The sequence below is a fragment of the Limulus polyphemus genome, unplaced genomic scaffold (genome assembly GCF_000517525.1).
Source record: "Limulus polyphemus unplaced genomic scaffold, Limulus_polyphemus-2.1.2 Scaffold2805, whole genome shotgun sequence".
NCBI classification, from domain to species: Eukaryota; Metazoa; Arthropoda; class Merostomata; order Xiphosura; family Limulidae; genus Limulus; species Limulus polyphemus.
The window spans coordinates 70,301-84,934 of NW_013668415.1; the positions used below are offsets into that span (position 1 = coordinate 70,301).

The 14,634-nt window shown below is 36.0% G+C and overlaps 1 protein-coding gene across 3 annotated transcripts in view; it reads left to right on the forward strand.

Annotated features, from left to right (window-relative positions):
- Positions 1-14,634, forward strand: part of LOC106467941 (transcription initiation factor TFIID subunit 1-like) — a 99,490-nt gene that overhangs the window by 69,711 nt on the left and 15,145 nt on the right. For all 3 annotated transcript variants that reach the window (XM_013928327.2, XM_022396172.1, XM_022396171.1), the window contains exon 28: positions 10,165-10,261. In XM_013928327.2, the coding sequence (XP_013783781.1) occupies positions 10,165-10,261 (97 nt within the window). The remainder of the gene's footprint in view (positions 1-10,164; positions 10,262-14,634) is intronic.

The window sequence follows — 14,634 nt, forward strand, 5'->3', positions numbered from 1 at the left end:
CAACGTGTGAACATTGCTTTGTCTCTTCTGGCATGTAATGCGTGTGAACTATTTTTGGACAGAATTGTCACCAGTGATGAAAATGGATTCTCTATGCAAATATTAAACACCAAAAAAATGGCTCAGTCCTAGACAAAAACCACTTCCGACCCCAAAACCGGACTCCATATGCAGAAAGTGATGCTTTGCAATTGGTGGGACATCAAAGGTGTAATTCATTTGAAATTCCTCTATCCACAGCAAACTGTCAATGTACAGATCTATAGTTAGCAACTGGAAAATTTAAATCAATCCCTTCTTCAGAAATGCTCTTCACTCGTCAATCAGAAAGGTGTTCTTCTTCTCCACGACAACACGTCCACATGTAGCATGTTTGATGCAACTCAAGATTATGGAGTTGGATTGGAAAGTTCTCCCCCACCAACCATATTCTCCAGATATGGCATCATCAGATTACCATCTTTTTCGATCACTTATGCAAATGTAGAAGGTGTTTAAGAGGACATCAGCATGTTTTTTTGCTTCAAAGCCAAGTGATTTCATTAATCAGGCATTAACAACCTGATCGTAAGAACACAGCAAAATAGATTGTTCACAAGAAGTGATTTGGCACTTTGCACTTATACCAATCTTTTAATACCTGAGATACTAGTTAGACACAGGTCAAAGGGCAATAAAACAATAACATTTAATTATAGATAGATGTATACTGTTACAAACTTAGAGCTACTTAGGAAAACGAATGTAGTTTCATGTTACAATTTGTAGTCATCCTAGAAAGAAAAATAGGTAATTAGGTGTGTGTGTGGTGGTTATGAGGTTGGTCGATTTTGACTGATCCCATTTGGAGATAGGGTAGAGAAAATAACAGATACACTATAACGTTTTACTGGAAAAAAAACATTGAAATGCATTTAGGAGGTTTTAGGAATTACACAAAGGAAATTAGAGATTTTTGAGATGAGGAAAATAATTTTTAATTTTAGCATGAAAATTACTTTGCACACTGACTATTCAAAACAAATGCTCAATATATTCATAGACAAATCTTTATTGTATTTTATTAAAAATACTTCACTAAAAAAACATAATTTTTTATATCTGAAAGACTTATAATATTAACTGAAAGACTGCCAAATTGAAAGTTAGAAGTATTAAATCTATAAAGACTTTAATTGAGTACAAAGATGTCACGTGGTTGGTCAAATTGACCCGAGCCCGTGTTGAGAGAGTTAATAAAGAAATTTCGTGCAGAAATGAGAAATTTGTCTTAATTTCATAAAAATATGCTTCTTTTTATAGCTATTAAAATGTGATTATTAAATTATAGTTTCTGATATGGTACTTCCCTCCACTCATAAGATTAGCTAATCTCTTCCAGTGCTGCCCTCTATATGCAAGTTTTTTCTTTACACATGCCACAAGCCTTCTCCCCTCTATTGAAATTGAATGATTTCAACATGTCTCTCATGTAAATCATCATACGTTACATCACCACCAATAGGAGCGTAACATATGTGACGCATGTGAATCTTTCTCTATGCGTCTCTACCAAACTATCACTTCTCATTTGGCAGCACTTGTGTTTGGATGTGTTCGTTTAAAGTTTCATGTTTGTCTTTACAATACTTATGAAGTAGTCTTCATTTATTTTTACTTCTGATTTATATTAAGACTGTTTCTTAACTTCACTTTAATTCCAGTTTATTACAGTTGCATTGATATTTGTACTTTAGCTTATTGGTTGACTCTTCTTCATTATGAATTCTGAAGTTCATGTTACCATGTCTGGGATCACACACGAGACTGGCACTACATAGCACCATTATATAGACAATTGACTTCTTCTGGGTCATTCCGAACTGGAGTAGGCCAGCCATACTCATCAACTCCTTCTAGTGGCTGCTCAGATAGGCTGGTTAATCAAATTGGAGAAGTCCATCCTCTGACCTACCCAATATCTTGTTCACTTGGATGTCTTTTTCAACACACATCTCAGTTGGGCCCAACCTTCTCCTCTCTGACTTTGTTCCACAAAACTGTTAGCTCACCCACTTTCTGCTCATGAGGTTTTATTGCTTTTGGGGAAGTGGTCTTTAATGACGTCACTGGCCCCCCCTCGGTTGTGTGCATATATCATCCCTTCAGTGGGCTCTTCACAATTAGTGGAACCTTGCTCGGTATCTCTTGTCAGCTCCCGATACCCTGGTGGCTGGAAAATGCTCATACATCAGCAGGCATCCTGCTTCCTCATCCTCATCCAGATTTACATCTTTCATGGAAGCATCCCTTCAGGGCTGGGGTGCATGGGTCAATCACTATGAAGCTTCGGGTGATTGGTCTGTAATTGAAAGTTCTTTGCATATCAATGTCCTCGAGCTTCTTGTGGTCCATCGGGCTTTGAATCACTTACTTCCTATCATCAGACAATGTCTGGTGATGATTCATTCCAACAGTTCTATGGTGGTTTCACATATCAATCACCAAGGGGGCTCCTGGTCGGGATCTCTCTGTGTTTGAACTTTGGATTTACTATATTTGGCCCCCACACACCGCATTCATCTCGTTGCATATCACATTCCAGGTGCTTTCAATCTCGTAGCAGGTCGTCTTTCCCACCCCGACCAAATATATCCGATGGAATGGTCTTTAGATCCCCTTGTTTTCTGGTGATTTTGAAATTCATGGGGGTTTTCCCCACATTAATGCATTTGCCACATACCTCAATCACAAGTTACCCCTTTTTTAGTCTCTGGTACCTCATCCTCGGGCTCTGGCTGTCGATGCTTTCAGCCAGGATTGATCCTACAAATTCCTTTATGTTTATCCTCCTATCTCATTACTTCATCAGGTGATCTCTCTCATCCATACTACTCTATGTTGAGTCCTTCTAATTACTTCTTATTGGCCAGCTCAACCATGGTTTCCATTATTACAACAACTGCAACTTTTCCTTTCAGTGCCTCTTCCTTTGCTTCCCTCCCTTCTTTGTCAACCTCGGTCAACAGTTCTAAATCTGGTCATTCACATCCTTCATCTTTTTGCCTGGCTTTTATCCAGTCCTTGGCGAGGAGATCAGGTTTCTCCCATCAAGTAGCTGTCCTTTTATCTCATTCCATACGTTCTTCTACAATGGAGGTGTATCAGTGTTCCACAGTTGGTCTGCTACTCGAGGATTTCTCACCATCTGACCTACTGTGGCTCAAGTGGCAGAGTTTCTCATGCGGCTTTTCAACTGGGGGTCTTCGGTCTCCTCGCTCTCGGGTTATCAGGCTGCCTTATCTCATATTATTCGGTTTTCCCAATACTGTCAAAGATACAAGTGGTGCCTGACCAGGTATTCTCCTCACTGTACAGCCATGTTGATTCACGTTTTATTTTCCATGACTTTGAAATGCTCACTGTTGAGATGGGGTGTTCACCAAGATCACTTATAGGTGAATAACCTCACGATGTAATTGCTTCATAAACTTGACCGTTCCGGACCATACCAACCATGGGCTGCATGTGTAAAACAGAAGGGGATAGCTGCCCATCCCTGCCATGCCTTGTATTGAATAAATCATTATGGGCTGCTTTTCAAAATAGGGTTTCATGGTCACCCATTGCATTGCCTCAAATGATGATGTTTCTCCACCATGTTCTCATCCCCCCCTTTCTTCTAGTGGAGTATGGGAGTCCAGTTCCAAGCCGCTAGGGTGGTTGACCATGGGTTCCATACAAAGATGGCTATAACCATTCAGGGTGGTGGTGTTCTGAAGGTGTAGATAATATGCTATTCTCCAATATACAATATATACTTGAAGTAGTGAGATGTCAAATTGCAGTTCACTTTTTCAATTGGGAGCCCTCATCCTACCACTGTGTGTATGTTGGTACCTCATGGCTGGGTTTTGGATTTAGAATAGAACCAATCAACTTAAGTTCTCATGCTTATTTATGATTGTCTGTATTCTTCCCTCGATCATACTCCTTCTGTGTTGTGGGTCACAGTGGAGGTAAGGAGGGTTGTTTTGGTTCTGTCCTTTTTGCTATCCCTCATTGTATCTTATTCTGAGGATGTTATTGCTTTTTGGATGGTTCTGATCAGTTTCACTGTTGGGGGAGTTCATTTATGTTATGTAGACATCCTTTGGATACCAGATGTCTGGTCCCCGATTCAGTAGATCAAAGCTAACACATGTTGTCTTGATCCCCCTGGTCTCTTGAACTTGAGGTGAAGACAGTATGATCCTCATCCTACACCTACATGGATGTCGGTTCCCACCAAAATAGGTTTTGGATATAGTTGATTTACCGAGTACAGTCCGATGCACCCTAGCCGCTCTACACCTAGGGGTGCATCTATTGTTTTACTCAATTTTATACTTTGTGGGATTGATTTACATGTATATTTACATGGTCAGGATCACTATCCTACCAGAGTTTTCTCCCACTGGGATGTGCTCCTCTCTTTTTCTGCCCTTATCTATTATGCATTTCACAGATGGACAAAGAGTATACCTGGCTCAGAAGTGGTGCAGCATCCCTCATCAAATCTTCAGATCTGACTCTCTCAAGAGGTATCCTTTAGATGCGTTCGGGGGGGGGGGGGTATTTCTGTCATTCCCTCGCACCGATCCCGCCACCTAATCAATGTGGGATTATAACTAATCTTGTGAGAGGAGGGAAGTACCATATCGGAAGTTATAATTTACCTATATTGAAAATGTATTTTTGATAGGTACTTCCCTCTTCTCACACTTCCCCAATTTCCTCCGGTGCTTACTTCTTCTGCCCAACATTGAAGTGATAGTTTGGTGGAGGTGTATAGAGGGAGTCACATGCATCACATTAGTATGTCAAGCTTCTATTGATGGAGAACTGATGCATGATGATTTTCATGAGAGATATATTGGAATCATTCTATTCCAATCAGTGGAACAGAAGGCTTTAGCATGCATAAAGAAAAATTTGCATATAGATGGCAGCACTAGATGAGAATGGCTAATCTATCGGAAATACATTTTCAGTATAGGGAAATTATAACTTTCCAACAGCTCCAAATATCTGGGAGAATTATAGCTAGCCATGAAAGTTCAAATTCTAATTCAGTTCTGTAAACATTTGGCCTTGTTTATTAACAATGGATAGTGCAACAGTTAAATCAGTTCTGTCGACATATGACTTTGCTCCATTGGTACTAGATAGTGCAACAGATAAATCCATGCATGATTTTACCAGTTAATGGTCTGTATTTCTCTACTACAACCCTGAGATCCAAAAATTAACATGTTATGGAGCAACTCAAAATATCTCCCAATTTTATTAAAGCACAGTCGACTGTAACTTAAAAAAATTCAGTTTCAACCATTGTTGTGCATCATTGTTTGGTTTATTCTCAGATTCGTTTTTAGCAAGGCACTTGAATCTCTTCTAGTTTTGGAACAACTGATAATTATTCTGCCAGCTCTTTAATGTTTGTTGTAGCAATTTCAAAACCATTTTAATGTTTGTCATAGCACGTACAAAACCATTTTAATGTTTATCATAGCACCTTCAAAACCATTTTAATATTTATTGTATCACTTTCCACTTCCAAAACAATTTTAATGTTTGTCATAGCACTTTCAAAACCATTTTGATATTTATTGTATCACTTTCCACTTCCAAAACCATTTTAATGTTTGTCATGGCACGTACAAAACCATTTTAATGTTTGTTATAGCACCTTCAAAACTATTTTAATGTTTGTTGTAGCACCTTCAAAACTATTTTAATGTTTGCTGTAGCACCTTCAAAACCATTTTAAAGTTTGTTGTAGTACCTTCAAAACCATTTTAAAGTCTGTTGTAGCACCTTCAAAACCATTTTAATGTTTGTTGTAGCACCTTTAAAACCATTTTAAAGTCTGTTGTAGTACCTTCAAAACCATTTTAATGTTTGTTGTAGCACCTTCAAAACCATTTTAAAGTCTGTTGTAGCACCTTCAAAACCATTTTCTCTATCTTGAAGGAGTGTTTGCCACATTCTTGTGACTACATATACATGGAGGTAGACACCAAAAAGGACATAGTGAAATTTATATCTATCTGTGAAGAACATTTGGTGGCAGACTATTTGTCTTTCAATACATGACTATGAGTTTCCTATTTATTAAACTTGGCCAGAGCATAGGCTCCTCATCTTTTCTTATTCGCAATAAAAGAGTTGTTAGCAATGGCAATACAATTCCCTTAAATGTAAGCATATGTTTGAGTACCAGGTGACCCTATAATCTTGATGATTTATGTCAGGAGTACAGTCCACCATGATAGAATATTACTTAACCCCTGTCTAGAGGCAACTTTTTCTGAGCGTGTTATGAGATTTTAGTGAGTTACAATCAAAATTTAATTAAACTATTTTCTTTTCATGGTATACCAATAAATATAGCATAAAAACATAGATAATACACTATATTTTAATAATATATAAATTTTAAGTTCTTACTTTTATAAGGCCATATTAAAATAAAAGTCTAGAATTTTCCCTTGTTTAAAAATTGTGACTTTTGCTCTCTAGGCATTCCCTCTTCTGTAATTTATTTACCACCAGTTGAAGAAGTACAAAATTTAACATAAATTACTCATTATAATATTGTCATGACTTGGACAAAGCATAATTTTCATAGCTTTCAATCTCGTTTGATTATAGAGCCATGAAATAGATAATCAGACCCCTTTTGTCATGTCCATCTGTCACATCCTCTATTTCAGAAATTGCCAATAGTTTTCTCTGATGTTCAAAACCATATTGGTTGTAACGAATAGGGTCTATCAAATGATGTATGATATTAAGTTGTTTTCTGTAAATAGAATTGTCAAGATGGGCAACTCATCTTTGAGCTTAGATGAAGTTTTAACAGTTCTTTTTGCATAGTTAGAAAGCCATAAAAATTGTGATTGTTATGGGACATTGCCTGCTTTTTTCACGTTATTATTCTGTGTTCTTTGATGCATTATTTAATTATATAAAACAGTTTAGTGCAGTACTACCATAAGTTAAGAAAGTAGGGTTTAAGTGTCATCGACTGTCAACAGCAAAAACAAAGAAGACCCAGGTAAGTACTTTATTTCTTCTTCTACATGTTTATTTTTTTATTTATTATTATACAATGTAATAATAGGCAACTTTTTATTTTGTTTAAGGTTAGATTAGGTGAAATATGTAATAATAGTACAATAAATGTTTTCAGGAGGTATGCTTACAAGTAGCTTGTGCATAATGTAATTCAGTAGTGTAACATGAGCTGCAAGTTTGTCAAGTTATTTACAACTTATTGTGGTGTGAATAGTAGTTAGACAGGGTTCAAAGGGCAATAAAACAAAAATTTCAGTATAAATAGATGTATACTGTTAAAGGCTTAAAGCTATTCAGGATGAATAAATGTAGTTCCATGTTACAATTTGAAGTCATTCTAAAAAAAAAATGGTAATTTAGATTTATTTCAATTTTACTTTTTGGTGGTTATGAGGTCGATCAAATTGACCAATCTTGTATAAAGTTAGGGTAGAGAAAATAACAGCTAAAATATAAAATTTTACTGATAAAAGGTGTTTATTTAGTAGGGTTTTGAGATTATACAAATAAAATTTGAGATTTTTGAGAGAAAGAAAAGTATTTTTAGTCTTAATGTGGAAATCACTTAGCACTTGGACTAGTATAAAGAAATACTACATATATTCACAGACAAATCTTTAGTAAAAATACTTCATTAAAAAATGTAATTTTTTTGTGTACAAAAGTCTTGTAATGTTTGCTAATAGTCTGACAAATTTTATGATGATACACAAAGTGTATTAAAAGTTATAGTATGGAAACTATAAGGAGTACAAAATGATTACAAAGTCAGTCAAATTGACTGACCTTGTAGTGAGAGAGTTAATATGCTTAACTTTACCAACATCTGCTGTTGATGACTTATGTCAGGGGTACATACAATCCACTATGGTAGAATAGTACTTAATACACATTACAGACAACAAGAACATCTGTATTAGCTTGTGTGTGTGAACTGTTGAATGTGTTTATTCATTACAGGGTCAGGCTTTCCCACCAATTCTACTTGAGATAAAAAAACAAACTTCTTTCTAGGGTGATTTAACATATCAATTCTTCTGCAGAAATCTTAGTTTGAAATCTCTCTGCTATAACATTTTACTTTTGCAATTGTCCCATTAAACATGTCTATTAAATGTTAGCATTCAATTTCAATTTATGTTAAAATATCTACTGTAGGATTTATTTTTAATCAGTTATAATTCTCTCCACTAATATATTGTCAGGAATGATATAAGACCTTCATCACGTGGTTGTATTTTTTATGTTGCCAAACAATTTACAGAGAAAACAGAATACTGCATTTAGTTCTAAACAACAGATCAACCATTGATGTGTCATTTCTTCCATATTTTTCATTTATTAAAATATCCATGCTCTAAAAATCACCGTAGACAATTTTGTTCTGATGGAAGAATAACACCTTTGACTTGAACAAGTCCATGTTTTACTAATGTACCTTATTTCTGGTCATCTGTATTTTGTGGCTGTGTTATCTAGATATTATATCTTCATTAATTGTTTCCTAAAAATGTTCTTTGCTTTCTACTGGTCATTACTTTCTGTAAATTCATTGTGAACTGTTGCTTCTGTGGATGTACCAGGAGTCAAAATGTATCAAATGTTCAGTTTTGCTATTTTTTGGGATTCCTTTCTCCCTTTCTTTTGGCTGTATCAAACTTGTATTATCTTAGCCCTTCATTCCTTTTGTGAATAACTATTGATTCCAATAATTGTTAATTAATTTTAGTTTAACAATGGTTTTATTCCTCCTCTGTATGTCAGTTGTTCTCAAACTTGAGTAACCTTAGGACCTCTTTAATTTTAATTTTATTTTTCTAACCCCTGAACCTATTGATGTTTTTCATTTTGAAGAAAGAATCATGAGTACATAAAAAGCTGTATTCCAAACTAAAATGTTTTAGTTCATATAAATTTAATTTTATGAAAAATATTTTGCATTTATAAATCTTTTTTTTTTATATTTCTATGAATATTTGGATATGATTCACAGTCCCCTAGCAGACCCCGCTTTGAGAAACATTACTCTTTGTTATTTCTTGGTTTAAGTACTTTTCTTTATTGATTTTATTTTTGTGTTTTTTGCCTTTATCAATTTCCAGCTGTTTCATACATATTATTTTTATTGCACTTGTGTATAATGTTAAAATAATAAATAAACAACACAAAATGTTAAAATTGATGCACAATTAAAAACATATCTGAAATGTGGACTCTGTGTTTTTCAACGTTTACCACATCATCTTCAGGAGTGAACTTGGAAGAAATAAGTGTCATTTATTTCTTCTTAGCCAGACCGTGACCTGTGTGTAAGTTTACATTTCTGCATAAATCTTGGAGGAAGTCCTGCCACATTCTTATGCAGATATTTGCCAGACCTTCGTTTCTATTTTAATCTTTTTTTAAACATTATTATTTCTAAGGATTTGGACATGTTTTATTTATAACAGTTCCACTACCATCAAATGTTTGTATACATTCTTTCCATTGTACTACCACTTGCCCCATATGGGTTGTAATTGGTATTATAATAAACAGGTATTATACGTGGGGTATCATAGCTTATGTGAAAGTTATTCAGTTAACTAATTATCACAAATTTTGTAGATAAAGCACAAAAGATTTAAAGTTAATAATCCATTATTGAAATTTCTTTGGCAACTAAGTAAAATGAAATTTATTATTACTTTTTATTGTACTGAATTAATACAATAAAGTAAACACAATTATATAAATAATTTATATTAAGTAAGCCATATGTTTAAGTGAAATAAAGTAACTCAAAATATTTCACATGGTCAAAGTTGCCTCTAGGCCTCAGGGATGCAGATGCACTGATGATAGTTTGATTGGCTCTTGTAGGACTGAATTTTCTATTTCTAAATTAGGAGTGGTTATATACTATTCAACTGTGGTATTCCATTACTGTATTATAGTTTTCTAGTGTACAAAATTTTGATTTGTTTTGCTAATTTAAATGCTGGTGTTATATGACCGTAAATACATAAACAAATGTCTTTTACTTAGAAATTTGGTCTTTAAATTTGACTGTATTTTTTTAAGGATTCAGGAGCAGCTACGTCGGTTAAAAAGAAATGCTGAGAAAGAAAAACAAGCTCCTCCAAAGAAAAAGCCAAAGAAAGAACAACCAACATTAAAAGTATTTTACATTCCATTCTGTTTGTATAGAAGTTGAAGAGTAACTTCAGTATTATATCTGAGAGCTAATGTGAATTACACACTGTATGAAATGTTTAACCCTTATGTAACGTGTATGTTTGTGGGTTGGTATTTTACAGATCTAAACATTCATTTTAAGCATTAGTATTCAGTTACCATTATAAGTTACTTGTTTTAGTCCACTTCATTACTTTGTAATTCAGCTAACAGATCAAATACTTTATCATTAACTACTGTTTTACTGAGCACAGAAGTAACAATCCTAAAGTTCATCATCTTTTACTTTATGTCTACAGTATTTCTATATTCTTGTAAAGTGTGTGAGGAAAGATGTATGTAATAATTAAGATGTATAAATATAGTGTACTGTTTAACAACTCAAAACATTTGTAAGCCCTACATTCATAAAGTATATTTACAGCATAAATATTCAGTGATTGCTGCAATATGTTATTAACCTCTTATGAAATACCTTTTTTATAAGAGGTTATTACAAAATTCCTGAAGAGAATTACTTCAGATATTAGTTGAAACTTTATGCAGGTATTAGTGGTTACTGTGTTTCTTTATGGATGGGCCAGGAATAAATCCTTTTTGAGCCACGTTCACCTATTGTGATGTAGCAGAGCTATTCATGCTGTGGATTCTCTGGTCTTTCACAACTTGCAATGTGTGTGTGGTGATCCATGTATCTACTTTTTAGATTTGTACCAAAGAAAATTAAATGTGATAACCTACCTGCTGCTGCTGTTAGGTGTTATTTGTTGCTCACTACCTTCAGCTTCCCAAAACATACATAACTCTGCTGACACTTATAACTATTTCTCGATCTTCGTCATTGCCATCTAAATATTGTGTTCGCTTGATCCAGTCTTTATACCCCACTCGATAGCCCTCGGCAATATCTAATTTGTAAAACTTTACACCAAACCTCACACTCCCTCTATGCAGGTATTGTATATAAGCATTGTATGTCGACAATATATTCACTAGCTAGTGCTAGGAATTATGTTTTCTGGTTCCCCCTTTTGTTTTTGAAGCATTTTGACAGTAATCTGTTTTGTTTTTTTTTCCCCTGTTGATGATATTTCGTTGGTTTTCTTTTGCAGTTCAAAAACAAAAAAAAATGCGGGTATGAATTCCCGTGTAACGGGTTCTCGCATGGGGGTTAACCAGACCTCATCCATTCCTCTTTTGTTGTCTGGGGAGAATTTAGACACTGTTTTCTGCTCCTTCTCTCACTAGAGCTGCCTCTACTGTGAGCTCATCTGATCGGCCACCTTCTGTCTCTTTTCTACAGTTAGTTACATGAGTTTGTGAAGCTTTGAGGATTCACCCCTTACTTACTTTTGAGTCTACCCTGCCTTGTTTTCAGATAGATCTTGGAGGGATTACTTATTTCTTCTTCCTTCCCCTGATATTGCCGTGTATGTTGGGATGTTTGCAATGCAATTACGAGAGAGTATTGCTATGCCTTGCTCCTCTCATTTATCAGAGCAACATGCCCTGGCTTATCATTGTCTGTCTGTAGTATATTTGGACAATCAACAGTTGGATTTGTTGTTAGATCTATGGGGTTCCAGATTAGATCCTGTTACATCTCTTACCAGATCTGCATTTTTGTGGATTCATTTCACTCTTACTACTGTATTGTGATACTCCCCTTTGTGATTTCCAGAAATCACCTCTTTTTCGGCCTTACTAGTTTGCTGGAATCCCTGAAACTTTCGAAGCCTGATTTTATATGGCATGTTTTCAGTTTTCTTTGTTGTCATTGGCTGATCGCCTCTCTTCTACTCCAATGGGTAATTCTGGAGGATCGATCATTTGCATCACATGGCTCCCTTCTTCGATACCTCGTCCTATTGGTTTACAGAATCAGTTCCATCTGTATTTTTGGGGATCTTCAGAAGGTTGGGATGACAACAGTGGTGTCCGTGTCTACCTATTCAGAAGGATGATCCCGTTCATCCAGGATTCTATTCTCATCACTAGAGATTGACTTCTTATCATCAATCTGTCTTTACTCAATCTCTTCCTACAGCCTCCTTGTTTACCATGGTATCTTTTCTTCAACTTCAATGGCACTTCACACCTGGTCTTTGGATGACCAAGTTTGATGTTTCAGATGCCTCCCTTCACATCCCCATAGCAGAGTCTTCATCGATTTCTACATTTTTTGCAAGAGGACCAGATGAAGCTGTTCCAAGCTATCTCATTTGGACTTGCTTCAGCACCATATGTTTTCTGCCAAGAAGAATGGGCCTTTGAGCAGCATCTTCATTTTTTGGGTCTGTGCACACAACACTATTTGGAATATTACTTTTTTTGGCACCAACCTGTCACATTGCCACACTACATCCACATATTCTCCTTTCTGATGCCAGAAGGATGGATTTCATATCAGGTTGGAAAAATCCATTCTCTCTCAAACTTCACACATAATCTATCTTGGGGTGTTTTTCAGTGCACTTTGAGTCGAGCTCAACCTTGTCCCATCAGACTTCATACTAGGGACGGGTTTGTCAGGCATCTGCTTATGTCATCTTCTCCCACTGCATGGATGGTTCTTTCTGTTTAGGCGATTCGAGCTTCTCTAGGATCAGTCATATTATTGGATCAGGCCCATACGAGATTCCTTCAGTGATCATTTTGTGGCCAGTGACTCATGCATACCAATCCTTTGGATCACACAGTCTCTTTGCTTGAACAATTTACAGATCTCAAGTGGTGGCTAGAGAGGAACAACACGAATATCAGGGTCTGGATACCACCTTCTCATGTGGAAATCCATCTCTTCATGGTAAGTGTAATTCTCCTTGTCCACTTGGTTGGGAAGTGAAAATGACTGTTTGTAAGTCCAGACTGGATGAGTTCTGGACCTTGGGTGGAGCATGGCGTATATGATCCTGTCAATCCAAGCCTGGGATGTTGCCTTTTGGACTTCTTCTTCAGGTTGATCAGAAGGATTGTCCACTTTGGTGTTGCTTTCTTTGTTTCATAAATCCGGTTGTTCGAAACACATTATTCCGTGGCTGCTGGTAGGGATCCTGTCACAAAGATATTAATATATATTTGCGGTCGAACTGCTCTTGCCACCAATTGGAGATATGGGTTCCATGACCCCTTAAATCCAGCCCCCCAACCCAAAGCATTGAACCTTTGCTGCTTGGTTGGGGCTGGCCCATCATACTTACTTGTGTAATATTCCACCCTTTTCACTTTTTTGTAGTTTTAGTGTAGAGCATACCTGTTCTGGATGTAGTGCAGTTTTCTATGCTTGGGTAACACTTCTCATGATACACCTTTGTTCTATGCAGATGCTTTCTGTATGAACTATTCCCTCACCAGCTTCTCTGCCTTTTCATTGTGGGATTCTAGCCATAAGTGTCAGCAGAAGTATGTATGTTTTGGAAGTTTTCATTTTCCTAATCTGAAAATATATTTCCAAACATACTTACCTCTGCTGATTCTCTCCCTTCCTTCCTCCCCACTAAGAGCTGGTGTTAGTGACTGGGATGAGGTAAGTCTCTAAAAAGTGATTATCTTGTTGACATACACTGCTTATATACAGTACCTGCACAGAGGGCATGCGAGGGCTGGTGTGAAGTTTTGCAAATTAGATATTGCCGAGGGCAGTCGAGTAGGGTATAGAGACTGGAGCAACCAAGCACGATGTTCAGATGGCAATGATGAAGATCGAGAAATAGCTATAAGTATGTGTTCTCCATACTGGACCCACAACTAAAGTATCATAAACATTCTTAATTTCCAAGACATCTGTTTTGTATAACCATGTTCTCCTGTACCGAGCCCACAGCTAGAGTAGCAGAAATATTCTTCATTTCCAAGACATCTGTTTTGAATAACCATGTTCTCCTGTACCAAGCCCACAGCTAGAGTAGCAGAAATATTCTTCATTTCCAAGATGTCTGTTTTGTATAAGAAAAAAAAAATGTATGTAATAGGTAAAAGTGTATTTAATTAAAATATTTTTATAATGAAATATATTTTCATGTTTCCTAGCATGTTAATTCCCTCCTTGCTATGTTCTGCAGTTGGGTGTCACATTCAACTGTAATTTTTTTGTTGTGGCACCAAAATAGTCTGAGAAGTGGTCTACTAAATGACATCCAAGTGGGTTATGTCAGACATAAACAACAACATCAGAATAGTCTGAATAATGATTGTAGTGCGTAGAGGATCCTGAACTATTAAATGACATCCAAGTGGATTATGTCAGACATAAAACAACTACATCAGAATAGTCTGAATAATGATTGTAGTGCGTAGAGGATCCTGAACTATTAAATTACATCCAAGTGGATTATGTCAGACATAAACAACAACATC